Source organism: Podarcis gaigeae (assembly GCF_964106915.1).
Source record: "Podarcis gaigeae genome assembly, chromosome: 15".
Classification (NCBI taxonomy): Eukaryota; Metazoa; Chordata; class Lepidosauria; order Squamata; family Lacertidae; genus Podarcis; species Podarcis gaigeae.
The window spans coordinates 10,548,033-10,567,233 of record NC_139692.1 but is presented as its reverse complement, the minus strand read 5'-3'; the positions used below and the strand labels follow the sequence as shown (position 1 = coordinate 10,567,233).

At 46.8% G+C, this 19,201-nt stretch overlaps 1 protein-coding gene across 1 annotated transcript; it reads right to left on the bottom strand.

Moving 5' to 3' along the window:
• Positions 1-10,405: 10,405 nt before the first annotated feature.
• Positions 10,406-17,831, bottom strand: PGAM2 (phosphoglycerate mutase 2). The gene is made up of 3 exons (XM_083713804.1): positions 17,331-17,831; positions 13,400-13,580; positions 10,406-10,622 (listed from the first exon to the last, which is right to left on the bottom strand). The coding sequence occupies exons 1-3, from the start codon at positions 17,742-17,744 to the stop codon at positions 10,453-10,455; spliced, it is 765 nt and encodes a 254-aa protein (XP_083569930.1). The 5' UTR covers positions 17,745-17,831; the 3' UTR covers positions 10,406-10,452.
• Positions 17,832-19,201: the final 1,370 nt, after the last annotated feature.

The following is a 19,201-nucleotide window of genomic DNA, read 5'->3' as shown; positions in this document are numbered from 1 at the left end:
TAGTACTCAGGTTAAGAACTTTGCTTCAGGATGAGAACAGAAATTGTGCTGCGGTGGCCCGGCAGCAGCGGGAGGTCCCATTAACTAAAGCGGAACCTCAGGTTAAGAACAGTTTCAGGTTAAGAACGGACTTCCAGAACGAATTAAGTTCTTAACCCAAGGTACCACTGTATTAAGAATATTGGAAGATGCCTTGTACCATGTCAGCTTGTTGGTCCAATTTGGTCCAGTGTGGTCTATTCTGACCAACAGCAGGGGACCCTCAAGATCACATGTAGTAGGGAACAGATCTCAAATATTCTCCTTAGGGAAGGTGGAGCGAGAACTATTAAATAAACCTCTCCATCAGGACGAGGGAGGGAAATAAATGCTGCAGCTTGTACAAATCCACCTTGCTGAATGCCACAGCTGCTCTTCCCCTCTATCCTTCTCATCAGCAGGTGACCCGCTGGCACAGAGATTAAATGCTAGCAGATTTGCTGCTAACATGTGGCTTTAATGACACCTACTGGGATCTGCTTCTTCCCACTCAGAGGCATCATAAATGAAGCCCTATCATGCTGTGCTCACTGAGTCCTTCTCCCGCTGCCTTTCCTGCAGCGCCAAATGGCTACTTTTAGAGAGTGCTTCTGCCAGTAATTTGTGCTTGACGGAGAGCCAACAGCTCTGCACATTCAGAGCCAGTAAAAAGTATCCAAAAATTCCAAATCATAGACCATGAAGGAATCCATCCTGCTGGCTTTCTGGGGTGAGGATTGAGTCTGCCAGTAATGGATGGTAAGCCCCTCTCCTAATTTTCTTAAAGGGACATCGCAAAGCTTTTTTGGTGGCATTATGGGTAGTATCCAATGCTAGTCAAATTCAGAGGAGACCCCTTTAAATTAATAGATTTGGCTAGCTTATGTCCATTGATTTCAGGGAGTCTAGGAATCAGTGGGTCTAGAAGTCAGTAGGAATTCGATCCTGTATTGTACAGTAAAGGATACAGACCTCTCTGGTTCCCAATTCCAGGGTGGGAAAACCCCTGTTTGATGGTAGGCTGCAGTACATTTGTGCAACTGTACACAGTTCATTCTCACTGGGTGTAACTGGAAAATTTTGCCGATCAGAAGGTCGGCGGTTCGAATCCCCGCAACAGGGTGAGCTCCCGTTGCTTGGTCTTTGCTCCTGCCAACCTAGCAGTTCGAAAGCACGTCAAAGTGCAAGTAGATAAATAGGTACCACTCTGGTGGGAAGGTAAACGGCATTTCTGTGCGCTGCTCTGGTTCGCCACATGCTGGCCACATGACCCAGAATCTGTACGCTGGCTCCCTCGGCCAATAAAGCGAGATGAGTGCCACAACCCCAAAGTCAGCCACAAGTGGACCTAATGGTCAGGGGTCCCTTTACCTTTAAGGCATGCAGGGGAATGGAAGTACAGTGGTACTTCGAGTTACAAATGCGTCAGGTTACAAACGCTTCAGGTTACAAACTCAGCTAACCTGGAAGAGTTTCCTCGAGTTGAGAACTTTGCCCCAGGATGAGAACGGAAATCATGTGCTGGCGGTGCAATGGCAACAAGAGGCCCCATTAGTGAAAGCATACCTCTAGTTAAGAACAGTTTCAGATTAAGAACAGACCTCCAGAACAAATTAAGTTTGTAACTACAGGTACCACTGTGACAGGGCAAATTATCATTGGAGAAGCAAAGGGCATCCTAGGATTGGGGCAGGGTATCTGCTGAGGCTCCACAACCCACTAGGAGACCCACAGGCAAAAGCCTCTTGCACCTGCCTCCTCTTTTCACCACTGCAACCTGCTTGCTTGTTTCACCTGCCTCTGGTCTGGCCCAGACAACAGTGATGGTGAGAAGCAGGACCAGCAGGTGCTGATGCTGCTTTCTTGCTCGTTTACTGTCTACCTGGCAAGCAGGTGGCAGGTAGCAGTGATGAGGAACAGCCAGTAATAATGGCAGCAAAGAATATCACCAGTAGAAAACCATGATGGATTATTATGTCAATCTGTGCCTCCATTGACCATCCTTTTTTGACAGGTCTGAACATCCATTTTGTGACTGGTGGGCCTCAATAACTTTCAGCCCTGTAGGTAGAGAGTTTGAGAAGCTCTGTTCTAGGTGAAGATGCTACAGACCCTGTTCTAATGTGAGTAAGGTTGCTTTGATCTGCATTAATAGGCTCAATCTCTACAGTTTAGCCTGGACAACTTGATAAGTGAGCAAGGACAACAATAGTACATAATCGTTTCTCCTCGGCTCTGGAATGAGTTTTTGGAATGTTAATACTCAGTGGAGCTGGGGGAGGAGAGAGATGGCAATGAGGAGATTCTGACAGCTGGAATTTGTGCGACAAAAAAAAAAAGAGTGGGGAAGAGCTGTGAGCTGAATGCTGATGAAGCGCCTTAAGTTTCAGTGGCTCTTTGGGATATTAGAGGCTATGCTATCTGCCTGGGTAGTGTGTTTGTTCACAGTGCTTGGCTTGTGTGTTGTCTGAAGCTGAGCAGGTCTGAGTCTGGACAAGCGACTGTTGGGAAACCATGTGTAAATCTGCCTCGGCCTCCCTGGTGGAAGGAACACAGGCTACTCAACTCGAACTCGGGGTAGCCAACCTGGAGGACTTCAGGTGTTTTGGACTACAACAACCAGCAGCCCCAGCTAGCCTGGAATGATGGGAGCTGAAGTCCAAAAGCCTATGGAGACTACAGTGGAACCTCGGGTTACAGACGCTTCAGGTTACAGACTCCGCTAACCCAGAAATAGTACCTCGGGTTAAGAACTTTGCTTCAGGATGAGAACAGAAATCGGCACGGCAGCAGCAGGAGGCCCTGAAGTGGGGCTTCAGATTAAGATCAGTTTCAGGTTAGGAACAGACCTCCAGAACGAATTAAGTTCTTACCCAGAGGTACCACTGTACTGGCAGTGGCTTAGTGCTTTCCCCGGACTGCTCACTGCTCAGGGAATTAGTAAAGGTAAAGGGACCCCTGACCATTAGGTCCAGTCGTGACCAACTCTGGGGGTGCGGCGCTCATCTCGCTTTATTGGCCGAGGGAGCCAGCGTACAGGTTCCGGTAAGCCACTTCTGGCAAACCAGAGCAATGCACAGAAACGCCGTTTACCTTCCCACTATAGCGGTAACTATTTATCTACTTCACTTTGACGTGCTTTTGAACTGCTAGGTTGGCAGGAGCAGGGACCGAGCAATGGGAGCTCACCCCGTCGCAGGGATTCGAACCACCGACCTTCTGATCGGCAAGCCCTAGGCTCTGTTGTTTAACCCACAGTGCCACCCGTGTCCACTCAGGGAATTAGGAAGCACTGAAAAAGCAACAGTGATCATAGGTGCCAGCTCCTAGGGACTGAGGGGTCTTCACCCTCTCCCAATAAAGTATTTGGTGGCCCTCTCCAAGTCAGGCACAGGCAAGCTCGGCCCTTCAGCTGTTTTGGGACTACAACTCCCATCATCCCTAGCTAACAGGACCAGTGGTCATGGATGATGGGAACTGTAGTCCCAAAACATCTGAAGTTTGCCTATGCCTGCTCCAAGTTAATGGACATTGCAATTCGAATGATGCGTGTGTGCCACATCATGTGATCCTGCTCCCCCAATATTTTATTCAAGTTGGCACCCCTGACAGTGATTCAAAACAAATTGCTCCAATAAAACAAGACCACACAAGTCAGTGGAGGCTGGTACATTAGGGCAAATGGTACACATCCCAGCCAAGTTCATTTTGTCCTCAGGAAGCCTCTTCCTCCTCCTTAGTCCCAGTGTTTGTATAATTCAGCAGGGAGGAAGGTGGAGAGAAAAGGATTAGTTAGCTCTGGCTATCATTGGTTTTTACCCTGCCTTACTGTTGATCCCAAGGGACGTGGGTGGCGCCGTGGGTTAAACCACAGAGCCTAGGCCTTGCTGATCAAAAGATCGGCGGTTCGAATCCCCACGACAGGGAGAGCTCCCATTGCTCGGTCCCTGCTCCTGCCCACCTAGCAGTTCGAAAGCACGTCAAAGTGCAAGTAGATAAATAGGTACCGCTCCGGCGGGAAGGTAAACAGCGTTTCCGTGCGCTGCTCTGGTTCAACAGAAGCAGCTTAGTCATGCTGGCCCCATGACCCGGAAGCTGTATGCCGGCTCCCTCGGCCAGTAAAGCGAGATGAGCGTCGCAACCCCAGAGTCGGCCACAACTGGACCTAATGGTCAGGGGTCCCTTTACCTTTACCTGACTGTTGATCCTGGCTCCACATACTGTTGCCCCCCCCTCCAAATTCCATTGGGCAGCAGCACAGAAACAGATTTTGAGTGTAAAGTTGTGTCTTCTGAAATCACAGGGGCTCCTTTTTAAAACAGCTAAGTTCCTAGCCCTCATGGGTATAAACATCTGCTCAAAAACATGAGAACAACACCTGTTAAAATCTCATAAACCATATGAAGACCTGAGAAGGATTCCCAAGGGCTAATTCATCTCTCTCCAGTTAGCTGAAGAAAAAGAATAAATTAAGCAAAAGAAGCACTGGTATGCAAATTAGCTTCATTTGCAACATTTCCTCCTGAGATAAATGTGGCTTGCAGGGGGAAACTCCTTTAGGGAATAGGCTTGTGAAGGTGTTGGGTATTACTTCATTAATTGCTGCAGAAAACATGCATTTTGTGTTTTGCTGGGGCCATGAATTTTAAAAAGACGCTACACATTTCTGACTGGTTACATAAAGTATGGGACATTCTGGGAAATAATTAATCTTCTGTATTGGGTTAAGAAAATGGAAAGCCATCGCTTTAAAAACCAAAGCTTTCTAACATACTAAAGTGGGACCTGCAAAAACATGTTGCCCTATACTGGGCCGGCTCTACCATCAGGCAAAGTGAGGAGGCTGCCTCAGACAGCAGATGCTGAGGAATGACAGCAGCAGCAGCTCCTTTCTCTTCCTGCCCTCCCCCCACCCCAACATTTCCTGTTAGTTTTTTCCAACATGGAAGGATGTGTTATGTACTGAGTTGAATAGGATCCAAAATGCAGCAGTCTGATTGGTCCTAGAACAATAGGATCCAAAATGCAGCAGTCTGATTGGTCCTAGAACAATGCAGCAGTATGATCGGTCTGCAGGAGCCACCCAATCCAGCTCCAGATGGAAGTGAATCCACAACCTGATTGGCCCACAGAAGAATTCCGGAATTAGCCAATCACGTGCAGCCCATTGTGTAAATAATGTATATAAAGCAGATACTTTGGATTCCTCCTCGCCACGATGAGCTGAATAAAGAGCATGAAATCCACTCTCGACTCTGAGTATATTTCAGGTGTGTGCATAAAATGCTCCATAGCAAATATTCACTTTCAGATCTGCTTCAGTTCTTTGGGTGGGGAATTTTTCACCCCTGTAGGAAGACAAGGCAGGCAGCATAGCAGTGTACATTATGTTCAGTGTCCCCGAAAGAAGATGGCGCCACTTCTGTGCATGTTCAGTGGTACTAACCACCTGGACTATGTGTGTTCGAATTTGCTGCTCTGCTTTAGGCATCAGAATGCCCTTACCTGCCAACCAGGTGTGCTCTTTAGAGTACTGGCCAGTAGGCAACCAAGCCCTCCTCCAGAAAGATTGATCGATCCAGATCTACTGGAAAATCCCTGGGGATTTGCAGTAGATTACCAATAACTGCTGACTCCATATTGTTTAACAGTAGCAACAATTCCCCCCAGACCATCCCGTTTGGCAGCTTAAATGAAGAAAGTTTGGGGTCAAAAACAAGAATGGTTTTTCATGTGACAGAACTGGGACAAATTGATCTTTCAGTGTGGCAACACTTCTCCTCTGGAACTCCCTGCCTGGTGAGATTAGGCAGGTCCCTTTGTTGTCATTTTTGACCCTATGGGTTTTATCCAATGCTTTTCCTCCTCAGAGCAGGCCCACTGAAATGGATAGATATAGGGTAGCATTCAACTCAGTTTTACTCAGACTTCATCCACTGAAATGAGCAAACATTGTCTTCGTTAAGACCATTAATTTCAGCAGGTCTGCTCTGAGTAAATGTTAGTTGGCTTCAACCCTATTTTATTTAGGCAGGCCTACCCAAATGTGCAATTTTAGTATGTGCATTTGCTTTTAAAAAGCTGTTCATTTTTACTTATATTTTATAATCTTGAAGCTTGTTTTCATTGTTTTTCATTTCCAATGTTTTATACCTTTTTATGTCAGTCACTTAGAAGTTGTTGGGTGTTTTTTTAACGAAACGGCATAGCCATCTTGTTGAAAAAATAAATACTAAAAGCAAATCCCTGCACTCAGAGGAGCCCTTTTCCTTGTCTAGCCCCATTTCTAAGCCATTATTCTGCACTTGGCTTCTGCTGGTGGTCCTTAGTAATTTTTTTTGGGGGGGGGAATAAAGTTGATCCCACAGACTTGACTCCCCCCCTCCCCACATTAAAGATGTAGGAGGCAAAGCAGGTGGAGGGAGGGACAGAATTGTGTGGCCATTGGTAAGAACTTGCACTTTATGCTTGACAAGGAGGATAGAAAAAGGACTGTGATGGGACTGCAAGCAATTACCGGAGACCATTTTAGCCAATATTGAAGCGGCTCCCCTTGAGCCTTGCTTGATTTAAAGGAAGTCTCATAAGGCTATTCATGGCTACTGGTTATTATTGTTATAACTCCTTAGCAATACCAGTTGCTAAGGAGCATCAGTGGGCAGAGAGTGTTGTTGTACTCAGGTCCAGCTTGCAAGCTTCCCAGAGGCATATGGCTGGTCAGCATGAGAAAAGGATGCTGGACTAGCATAAGCCTTTGGCCTTATCTAGCCATAATAATAATAATAATAATAATAATAATAATAATACCCCGCTCATCTGGCTGGGTTTCCCAAGCCACTCTGGGTGGCTTTCAACAAAGTATTAAAATACAGTAGTACCTCTGGTTACATACGCTTCAGGTTACATATGCTTCAGGTTACAGACTCTGCTAACCCAGAAATATTACCTCGGGTTACGAACTTTGCTTCAGGATGAGAACAGAAATCGTGCTCTGGCGGCACAGCAGCAGTGGGAGGCCCCATTAGCTAAAGTGGTGCTTCAGGTTAAGAACAGTTTCAGGTTAAGAACGGACCTCCGGAATGAATTAAGTACTTAACCTGAAGTACCACTGTACAGTGGTCTGTTAAACATAAAAAGCTGCCCTAAACAGGGCTGCCTTCAGATGTCTTCTAAAAGTCTGGTAGTTGTTCTTCTCTTTGACATCTGGTAGGAGGGTGTTCCACAGGGCGGGTGCCACTACCGAGAAGGCCCTCTGCCTGGTTCCCTGTAACTTGGCTTCTTGCAGTGAGGGAACCGCCAGAAGGCCCTTGGCACTAGACCTCAGTGTCCGGGCAGAACAATGGGGGTGGAGACGCTCCTTCAGGTATACTGGACAAAGGGCATTTAGGGCTTTAAAGGTCAGCACCAACACTGTGCTCCGAAATGTACTTTTCTTCTGTTCTTAAGGAGTAGCCCTGGTGGATTAAGGCCCTTCACTTACATACTGAAAGACTGCTTCCTCAGTTACTGAAGCACATTCTTATTCCTTACCAAGCAGGGTATATATAGTATGACCTTATAACCACCAAAGCAAAGCACCACCCACACTCCTGCTGCAAATGGGGGTGGAATTATTAATTTCCACATAAGCTTTTCTGAGGGATCTATCAGCCATTGTTTCAGTGACTCACAAAAGCTGGCGCATTAAGGTGATTATTCAACCAGACAAACACACTAGAAAGCTATGATTACTGTCAACCGATTTAAACTGAGGAAACAATGGCAGCAAAGAAAGAGGCATTCCTCTGAGGTGGCGGCGCTCTGGAATAAGTTTCCAACCTACTGAAATGCCAGAGCAATAATTGTTCTTGGAATGCCGAGTTTCCAAAGCCTCACTAACTGGAGGTGGCCTCATTTGGTCAAAAGAGCCAGTCCAAATCAAATGCTTTGGGCTTGTCCACACTTGTCCTGTGGCTAGAAAGCATGGGTCCAAGAAGTTTTCCCCTTGCCCCACTCCTTTCCCAGGGAAAACCTGCTCTTTAGTGCTAAATCGGAGAAAACGTCGGAGAAAATGGGGGTTGCCCTTTGTTCCAATTGAGCACTAAAGAGTGGTTTTCCCTGGTGGAAAGCAATGGAACAAGAGGAAATGTGGATAAAGCCCTTAGTGAAGGAGCTGTTCACAGCTAATTGCTGAGTGCAATTTCAAAATCTAAGGAAGTCCATGGGAAAAAGAAGGTGGTGAGGCAGGGCAAATATGCTCCTTATACAGAGTCAAATTACCGTATTTTTCCTTCTATAACACGCAGATTTTTTCTTCTAAAAAGGAAGGGGAAATGTCTGTGCGTGTTATAGAGCGAATGTGTGGTCCCTGGAGCCAAATGGTGCCAGGGGAGGCAAAAAAAAAAGCAGGCAAAAATCGCGCGTCTCCTAGAAGGGAAAGCTGAAAAGAGGAAGTGGCTGCTTTCCTGCATTCTGCCTCAGGGTCTTACTGCCCACCCACCTCTGTTTCCTTGCTGTGTTTGCTCAAACTGAACAAAGAGCAGGGAAAGCCCCTCCCCTCCAGACAAGCAGAGGGGAAACCATGCAGGAGGGAGAGAGAGAGAGAGAGAGAGAGAGAGAGAGAGAGAGAGAGAGAGCGTGCGAGCTGGCTGGCTTGGGTGGGTAGGTGAGGGAAAACTTTTGCCTTCCTTTCCTCCCTCCCAGTTATACCCCTCTCCTGCATTCTTAGCCAGCTGCTTCTCTGCACACCCCTCTGTGCTCCTTGTCCGTTCTGTGTTTTTCCTTCCCTCCCCACTTAAAATGTGGTTAAAAAGCATGGATCCACATGGATCCTCAGGATCTTTGCATTGGGTTACCCCAAATTCACCATCAGATCACATAGCATGTCCATGGCTACAGCCTGCCCCCCCAAAATCACGCACCCACTGTTGCCTGGGGCTGCAATGGTGCAAAAATGTGGTTAAAAAGCATGGATCCACATGGATCCTCAGGATCTTTGCATTGGGTCAGCCCAAATTCACCATCAGATCACATAGCATGTCCATGGCTACAGCCTGCCCCCCCAAAATCACGCACCCACTGTTGCCTGGGGCTGCAATGGTGCAAAAACGTGGTTAAAAAGCATGGATCTACATGGATCCTCAGGATCTTTGCATTGGGTCACCCCAAATTCACCATCAGGTCACATGTCTGTGGCCACAGCATGAAGCACAAAAATGATACATCCACTGTTTCATTCAGAATGTTTTTTCCCTTGTTTTCCTCCTCTAAAAACGATGTGCGTGTTATGGTCAGGTGCGTGTTATAGAGCGAAAAATACGGTATTTGCCAATCTATCTTGGCATTATCAACATAGACTGGCAGCACCTTTCCAGCGTTTCAGACAGGAGTCTTTCATAGCCTCGTCTGCAGATGCTAGAAATTGAACCCAGGACTTTCTGCCTGCAAAGCATGTTTTCTACTGCTGAGAACTATGAGATGCAATTCATAGGGGCAGGGGAACAGAAGGTACCATAGCTAATTAAGGGACAAAGAATCCATAATCCCTCCAGCCCCACTGAACAGCAAACAAAAATGAAGGCAGGACCTAGATGCAGAATGCCTTTGGTTAAATGCTTCAGCAAACAGAACTTACTTGTGAATACACACTATAAAAGGATGTTGGTCAAGAGGAAGGGTACCATATTTTTTGCTCTATAAGACGCACCAGACCATAAGACGCACCTAGTTTTTGGAGGAGGAAAACAAGAAAAAAAATATTCTGAATCTTAGAAGCCAGAACAACAAGAGGGATCGCTGCACAGCGAAAGCAGCGATCCCTCTTGGTGTTCTGGCTTCTGGGATAGCTGCGCAGCCTGCATTCGCTCCATAAGACACACACACATTTCCCCTTACTTTTTAGGAGGGAAAAAGTGAGTCTTATAGAGCAAAAAATACGGTAATTTCTGGATAATATATCATTATATTACGTGCTTTTCATTTTACACCCAGCTGATTGTGGAAGAGCAATGCCCCAACAGCACCAATAGGCCCTATTGTGGATTCAACCATAATTAAGGGAAGAAGAAGAAGAGTTTGGATTTGATATCCTGCTTTATCACTTCCTGAAGGAGTCTCAAAGCGGCTAACATTCTCCTTTCCCTTCCTCTCCCACAACAAACACTCTGTGAGGTGAGTGGGGCTGAGAGACTTCAGAGAAGTGTGACTAGCCCAAGGCAGCTGCATGTGGAGGAGCGGAGATGCGAACCCGGTTCACCAGATTACGAGTCTACCGCTCTTAACTACTACACCACTCTCTCAAGGGAATGAATGTTAAACAATAAGAACCTATTTCCAAAACCAACTGTACTCTTCCCTCTGCTCTTGCTGGGCAGAACTCTCAGACTGACAGATCTCACACTCACGCAAGTGGGGTTTTCAAATGTTTATTTCACCAGTGCCTCTTCTCGCTTCCTCTCACTTTTTGACTTTGCCCTGGGCTGCCACAGCCTCCATGGCCTTTCGCACGGTCTCTTCATCACCCAGGAACTGCATGGGCTTCGTAGGTTTCAGGTTGTCGTCTAACTCATACACAATGGGAATCCCAGTCGGGAGGTTGAGCTCCATAATCGCCGCATCAGACATACCTATGTAGTGAACCAGACAAGGTCAGATGGTCCCCCTCTGTGCATTGTCAAAGCACTGCGATTGTCAGAGATAGTGTCTTGCAACTAACAACCACACATACAGACGGCCAGTCACCCATCTCAAGTGACAATACATCTGCCTAGGAGAGCTAGAGGGGCCAAAAGGAACCAGCACTTGGCTCTAATACCTAAACAAGCAGCCCTATTTAGGGAAGCTTTTAATGTTTAACTACTGCATTTTTTTTAATGTTTACTATTGTATTTTAATATTTTGTTGGAAGCTGCCCAGAGTGGCTGGGGAAACCCAGCCAGATGGGTGAGGTATAAATAATAAATAAAAATAATAATAAATTTGTAGTGAAAGAGCTCAGTCCTCAAACATAAAAAGTATGCCTGGTCTGGACACACAGAAACTGTTCTTCTTCTGTGTCACCATGTTTCTAGCGTTCTCCTTGCAGCGTCCAAGAGGAGAGGGGAGGGGAAGCATGGAAGCCTGAAGTTTGCTCACAGTGACCACAGAACACCGGTCCTGAAAGACCTACATTGGCTCCCAGTACATTTCCAAGCACATTTCAAAGTGTTGGTGCTAACTCTTAAAGCCCTAAACAGCCTTGGCCCAGTATACCTGAAGGAGCATCTCCACCCCCATCATTCAGCTCCGAGGGCCTTCTGGTGGTTCCCTCACTACGAGAAGTGAGGTTACAGGGAACCATGCAGAGGGCCTTCTTGGTAGTGGCGCCTGCCCTGTAGAACGCCCTCCCATCAGCTGTCAACTATCTGACTTTTAGAAGACATCAGAAGGCAGCTCTGTTTAGGGAAGTTCTTAATGTTTGTTGCTTTATCGTAGTTTTAATATTCTGTTGAGAGCCGCCAACAGAATATTCTGTTGGTTTCCCCCAGCCAGATGGGTGGGGTATAAATAAACAAATAATAATAATAATAATAATAATAATAATAATAATAATAATAATAGTGTTGGATCATGGTTTAGCATGAAAGCCACCCCAGATTGTTATCTTTGCTGCAACATCCTGAAAAAGCTGCTCCTCTGGAAAGTATTACGGTAACCCCTGTTGCTTAATTTTCTTTTTTTTAAAAAAATCCACATAGATAATTGTCTAGCGAGATGTGTTCCGTGCTGCGCTCAAAATGAAACATCCCCAAGCAACACACTGACTCTCTGCAGCCAACCCAAGCAGCATATTGCTGTCTCCAAGGAAATGCCTAAGATACGAAGCTTCCCAAACCAGCGGTCTCAGCAACTACCAGCAGAGGACACCAGGGAAGCTCAAAGGTGCTAGTGCCAGCTTGCGTGACCTATAATATATGCTGCCCGCTCTTCCTCTAGAATTGTAAGCAGCCTCCTTGGTATGCCCGTGCCCTTTTGGGACAGGGCACATTCATAGAGGTCAGGGAAACAGAATCTCGGGGCAGAGATGTTTGACGATGAGGCTACCAGCGGGGCCTGAGATGGAGATGGCAGTAGCCAAGCCTGGGAACATGACCTCTGCCAACCTCAAATCTTGTAACGCGACTCCGGACTGGAAATAGCAACGCAACCTTCAAGCAGGCTGCAGGTCGTAGAGCACAGAGCTCTTTTTATCAGCTGCTTGAGGATATAGGGTTGGTCAGGAGCAACCCAGGCCCGCTGACCCTGAAATACTAAATCATGTGTGCAGAACCATCACTTCTGAATCAATGAAACTGGCAAAGGATGCTGCGTGCTTCTCAGCAATGCTTCCGGCAGAGAGAGTTTGTTTTTTTTTTCAAGGAGGCACTGAAACCACGCAGGTTAAAGTGGGAAGGATATAGAGTACATAGCTCAGAAGCCAGGGAGCTGGCACTCTGCCCCACTAAAGGTCACCTGTAAAGCGATACAGGTTTTTCATGACGGCCCCAGGCGTCTTCTCTGGTACCCTGGCCTCACAAATACCCCACAAGCATCCCTGCTAGATCGGACTGTGGAGCTGCAAGGGCAAAACGCTGCTAGGACCTGAGTTGGCAATTTTGCACTGCAGCAGCGGAGGAGCTGAAAACCGACCCCCTGTCTTGTATGCGGAAGATCCGCAGTTCAGTTCATTTCCAGGCAGAGATGGGAAAGCGCCCATCTGAAACCCTGGAGAGCCAGGGCCAATCGGTGTCCACAATACTGAGCTATATGGACCAATGGCCTAGCTCGGTATAAGGCAGTTTCCTATGTTCTTAGGGCCTTCACAGAATCCCCTGCTTCCTTATAATGAATGAGCTTTGTGCTCAAGCCCAAACCACAGCCTCCAGGGCAGGTTTACATTTTTTTAAAAAAACAAGACGACGACCACAATTCAGCACCAGGCTAACTCAAATTCTGTGAGAGCAAGAGCTGTGTAAACGATATACCTTTATAATTTGCAAAAAATATGGCAATTTTGCATAACTTTTTCTCCCTCTGGTCAGCCAAAGTAGGGGGTGGGTAATTTTGCAGATTACCAAAGCTCTTTCCCAAATAACTGGAAATCCTGCTCAGAGCCTTCTCTGGCCCCTGAGATTTATAGCTGAGGACTGAAAACTTGACTTTTAAAAAGAAAGCTGAACCTTTTCCCCCCCACAAGGCTTAAATACTGTACACTACCCCAATCAGTCGCAATGTTCATGTAAAAGCTAAAAGCCAAATGAATGGAGGTGGCCTTTTGCCCACAACTGAGCAAAAATGCCCTATGCAAGTTATGCGATAGAGAAGATGGGAAAACGCAGGTATACATGAGATGCAGGCTGACAGGTGATGCAAAATAGCCCCTTACCTTCCAAGTGCTTGACAATTCCCCGAAGGCTGTTGCCATGGGCAGCAATAAGCACCCTCTTGCCAGCTTTGATCTGGGGCGCAATCTCGTCGTTCCAGAAGGGCAGGGCACGGGCAATGGTGTCCTTGAGGCTCTCACAAGACGGAAGATCCCCAGCCTTCAAACCAGCATAGCGCCGTGCCTGGATGGTGCAGTGGGCAAAACAATGGTAAATTCTGGACTAGAGGGGAGAGGCTTAAGAGATCTGGCCCAACCCCAGGAGTTTTTAGGTGGACCAACTGGTTGGCAGGAGCATAAAGAGCATTCTTGTTAGCCTGTAGTCTCTGCCCATTGTGGTTCATCCCAACTTTAGGTGCTCAGAAATCTGGCAAAGGGCTGGAAAGCAATTCTGGGCTTGACTACATTGTCAATGGCTCTCTCTTTAAACTGCTTTAGGAGCCTTCAAAAGAACCAGTATATAGTTCCCAGTTATCAGAGGTGACTCTCAGACCAGTTAAAAGTAAAGGCTATAGAGGTCTGGGATATAAGGCTCCTCAACATCAGGAGGGTCTTCATTAATACCTCAAGAACTGCCTCTTTCCATATGAACCTACCCGGACCCTGAGATCATCTGCTGAGGCCCTCCTTCGTGTGCCTCCTCCTTGAGAGGTCCGGAGGGTGGCAACACAAGAACGGACCTTCTCTGCAGTGGCTCCCCGTCTGTGGAATGCTCTCCCCAGGGAAGTTCATAATACACCTTTAGGTGCCAGGCAAAAATGTTCCTTTTTAACCAGGCCTTTGATCTGTTTGACATCCTATACCCTTTTAAAATGTGACTCTTTTCTGCGGTGTGTGTTTGTTACTGGGTTGTTGTTTTTATTCTGATTATATATGTTGTGATCTTTTCTGTGAACCGCCCTGAGACCTCTGGGTGTAGGGTGGTATATAAATAATAATAATAATAATAATAATAATAATAATAATAATAATAATAATAATAATTAATAATAATAGGAAAGGGATATGCCACTGGGAAGGAGAACTTAATAGTCACAAAGTTAGCAGATCTGCTGGAGGGGGATGAAGAAAGCCTTTCAGATCACTGCTGGTGGTTTTCCATGGGATATCTTGCTGAAGGCTAGCCTGCAGAATTAAAGCAGAATGGACTCCAACTCCCATCAGCACTCGGCTTATCCCAAATAATAACGGGAAAAGTAGTTTACCCCTCATGGAGCTACAATTCCCAGCACCCTCAGCAGACTTCTTTGGGGTAAGTCATGTGCTTTAAATGTATGGTGTAGATGTGACCAAAGTGCATTGGAAAAGCATAAACAATGGCAACTTAAACTGATGGAACAGGCGCAGCTTGCAGATTTAACATATAGAATAAGAACAAGAAGAACATACGTTTAAAGAAGACTGGAAAATGTTTACTGATTATATGGGGAAGACTGTACATTTAAAAACGTGGATGGCATTAAGTAATTTCAACAGAGTAAATAAGTTTTGATGGTGTAACAATAGATTACTGAATGGTTTTATGCAGGGATATGTGGTATGCAAAAGGACGCGGGTGGCGCTGTGGGTTAAAGCAGAGAGCCTAGGGCTTGCTGATCAGAAGGTCGGCGGTTCGAATCCCCGCGACAGGGTGAGCTCCTGTTGCTCGGTCCCTGCTCCTGCCAACCTAGCAGTTCAAAAGCATGTCAAAGTGCAAGTAGATAAATAGGTACCGCTCCGGTGGGAAGGTAAACTGTGTTTCCGTGTGCTGCTCTGGTTCACTAGAGTATCCTAGCCAGACAGAACATCTCAGCTGCAGAACCACAAAAGACGTCTCACCAACCAAAGGATCCCCTTCTGTTCCACAAAGGCCATCACGTCAGCCTTTCTTGCAGGATAACCCCATCCCATTGGTCACCAGCGAGGGTATTGTTTTTGGATTTTTCTTGGGCGTTTTTCTTCCTGTTATTAATGTTAATTTTTTGTAGCTACATTTTAATATCTTATGATTTATAGTTTATGTGGAAACTTGTCGATTTTGTTGTGTACTTTTTGAGGCACGTTCTTTATTGTTTATATTTGTAATTATGTACAGTATTTCCCCCCTATTGTATGTGTCACCTTGAGCCTAGTTTTATTTTATACAAATGAAAGGACAATGCTGTTGATGATGACTTTTATGTACCATTTCTGCATGTTGAGTAAAATGCAATACACTTTTCTCCTATCGCAACAAGCAAGTAAAAAAAACCATTAGCCTCTCACAGCAGGTGTAGAGAACCTGTGGCCCTCTAGATGTTGCTGGACTCCAGCTCCCATCAGCCCTAGTCAGTCTGGTCATTTCTCAGAGATGATGGAAGCTGTAGTGCACTAACATCTGGAAGGCCACAGTTTCCCCCAAGCCTGTGTTATGGGCTCTGCCTTCATTGCTCTGCAAAAATCAACACCCATCATGTCCTCAAGGGTTTTGGACTATCTGCAGCAAAACAGTTCCTTTCCATCTGCTTATTACATTTATATCTCACCTTTCCTGCAAGGAGCTCAGAGTAACATGCACCCCCATGGGTTTTTTTGGGGGGGGTTGGTTTTTTTTATTAAAGCTTTTGTTGATTTACAAAAGTGTGCAATGTCTCTCTCTCATGTTTCCCCCCCCCCCCATGTAACATTTTTACAAATCATTTTCATTTGTTGAGACATTAGGAAGAAAAGGGGGAGAGAGGTGGTGGTGGGGAGATGGGGCAGAGTGGGGTCAGGTGGCGATGTTTCTATTTCACTTGCTGTATGTAGGGTTTGGTGTCAGCGTTGCTTGTGCAGGTTCTTTGCTGTTCGCTTGTGTTCCTTTGGTGGTGAGAGAGGTTGGGGTTGGCCTAGGGTGTGGTTATTCATTTGTGATTGGCTGTGGTGGTCTTTGTTTTCATGTCTGAGTGGGTTGGGTGGGTGTTTAGGATCAGGTTAGCCATATTGATTTGTATGCTGTTGGTGGATTTTTGTCGTTGTCTTGTTGGGTTGTGTATGTGATGTCCTCAAGGGTTTTGGACTATCTGCAGCAAAACAGTTCCCCTCCATCTTCTTATTACATTTATATCCCTCCTTTCCTGCAAGGAACCTACACCTCCCCCCATGTTATTCTCACAACAACCCTGAGAGGTAGGTTGTGCTGGGAGAGAGTGACTGATGGCCCAAGATCGCCCAGTGAGCTTCATGGCTGAATGGGGATTTGCACCCGAGTTTTCCAAATTCTTGCAGAATGTTCTTAACCACTATGCCAAACTGGCTCTCTCAGATCTTCCAAGTGTCGCTATTTTCCAGGGACAGCCCTCGATTTGCAGAAGCTGTCCCGGTTTCTGATTTTATCCTGGAATGTCCCACTTTTCCTTAGGACGTCCCTATTTTCATCAGAGAAATATTGGGAGGGTATGGAGTTATGAGACCCACGAGCCAAGGAGATAAGTAGCTATACAGTGGTACCTCGGGTTAAGTGCTTAATTCGTTCTGGAGGTCCGCTCTTAACCTGAAACTGTTCTTAACCTGAAGCACCACTTTAGCTAATGGGACCTCCTGCTGCCGCCGCGCCACCAGAGCACGATTTCTGTTCTCATCCTGAAGCAAAGTTCTTAACCTGAAGCACTATTTCTGGGTTAACGGAGTCTGTAACCTGAAGTGTATGTAACCCGAGGTACCACTGTACAACCTTTGGAATACATCAGAAGGTAGCACTGTAAAGGGAAGTTTTTTTAATGTTTAAAGTTTTATTCTGTTTTTATATATGTTGGAAGCCCCCCAGAGTGGCTGGGGCAACCCAATCAGATGGGCGGGATATTATTAATTATTATTATTATTATTATTAATTATTATTATTATTATTTATTGAATAGGACGTCCCTATTTTCATCAGAGAAATGTTGGAGGGTATGCGCTCTCTCTCTCTCTCCAGAGTTTCATACCCAGCACTGACCTTGCTGATGATTTGATAGTAATCGTGTTTTTCATCCATGGGGGGTGGCGGGATGTCATAGGAGCGCCTCCAGATCTTGACCTGCTCTTCTCCATGCTTGGCTGCGGTCTCGGCCTTGTTGAGGCCCGTCAGGCCCCCGTAGTGGCGCTCGTTCAGGCGCCAGGTGCGAATCACGGGCAGCCACATCTGGTCAGTGCCGTCCAAGATGTACCAGAGGGTGCGAATGGCCCTCTTCAGCACTGAGGTGTAGCAGATGTCGAACTCGTAGCCCGCATCCTTGACAGCCTTGGCCCCCCGCTGGGCTTCCTCCTTCCCCTTGTCGCTCAGCTCAGCGTCAAACCAGCCGCAGAAACGGTTCTCCTGGTTCCAGGTGCTCTCGCCGTGCCTCACGATCACCAGCCGGTGGGTTGGCATTGCTCTGGTGGAAAAAGAAGGCTGCACTCAGAAAGTCAAGCTCAAAACCCTGCCCGGAGCCACCCACGTCCCAGAATGGCTAGGTTCACACTATTTATACGGCTTCCCCCATCCACCCACTTCAACCCACACGGCCAACCGGTGCCCCTTTACGGGCAGAATGACAGCTGCAGGCAGCCATTCGCGACAACCCGGAGTGCACATGTTCCTTTCTGGCTAACGCCTAATAGCTAAAGATAGTATTAGGGAGCTTTCTCTCTCCAGCCTAGGATAGAAATAGCCTGGCAGGCCTGTGACCTTTTCCCTGGGGGCCTGTTGCTAAAGGAGGGTGTTTGGAGATGAGGAACACCGGGAAGCAAAACCTCAGCCCCACAGAGCAAGAGGGAAAACATAACCTCCCCTTTGCAAATTGCCACTTACCCCTGAAATATACGCAGAGTTGAGAGTGGATTTCATGCTCTTTATTCAGCTCATAGTGGTGAGGAGGAATGGAAGCTCCCCCAGGATGTCTGCTTTATATACATTATTTACACAATGGGCCCCATGTGATTGGCTAATTCCGGGATTCACCTGTAGGTCAATCAGGTTGCGGCTTCACTTCCACCCGGAGCTGGATTGGGTGGCTCCTGTGGACCAATCAGACTGCTGCATTCTGGATCCTATTGTTCTAGGGCCAATCAGACTGCTGCATTCTGGATCCTATTGTTCTAGGACCAATGAGACTGTTGCATTCTGAATTCTATGGCTCTATCTAGGGCCAATCAGACTGCTGCATTCTGAATCCTATTGTTCTAGGACCAATCAGACTGCTGCATTCTGAATCCTATTGTTCTAGGGCCAATCAGACTGCTGTATTTTGGATCCTATTCAACTCAGTACATAACACCCCTCTGGGCCAAAGCTGTAGCTAGGTCATCTTGCCAGAAGTGTCCAGATTGCACCAGATTGCACCCCCTAGCCACTGACAAATTGGCTCTTCTTTCTGCCTCTCCTCCAACACCCTGCCCCACCCTCTATTTAAAACCTTTTCTTATGAGGCAGTAATCAACACTTTTATTTATAGACATATTTTTAGTCGATTTTGTGCCCCACCTCCCTGCAGCCTACGCCCTGGCAGGGGCCTACCTCACCACCCCCTAGCTATGGCCCTGCTCTGGGTTTTATAGTGGCCATGGCTGGAAGCAAAAGCCTGCTCTAGATTCACATGCTTGCAACTCCTGTCTCCTGGACAGAGATGGGGATGAGGGCTGGAGGAGGGAGCTGCCTAGGGCGGCGGGGGGGTGTGTGTGTGTCTGTTAGAGGCAGGGAGTGCAGGGTCTATTATCAGCCAGCCAACTTGGCTGCTCTTGCAGAGCAATCCTTCCAAACAACAGGCCTTGACAGCAAAGCAAAGGGATGAATGTGTTATAAGCAGAGACGGCATCAGGGTCCGGCATCGTCAGGTACCTGCCAGGGGC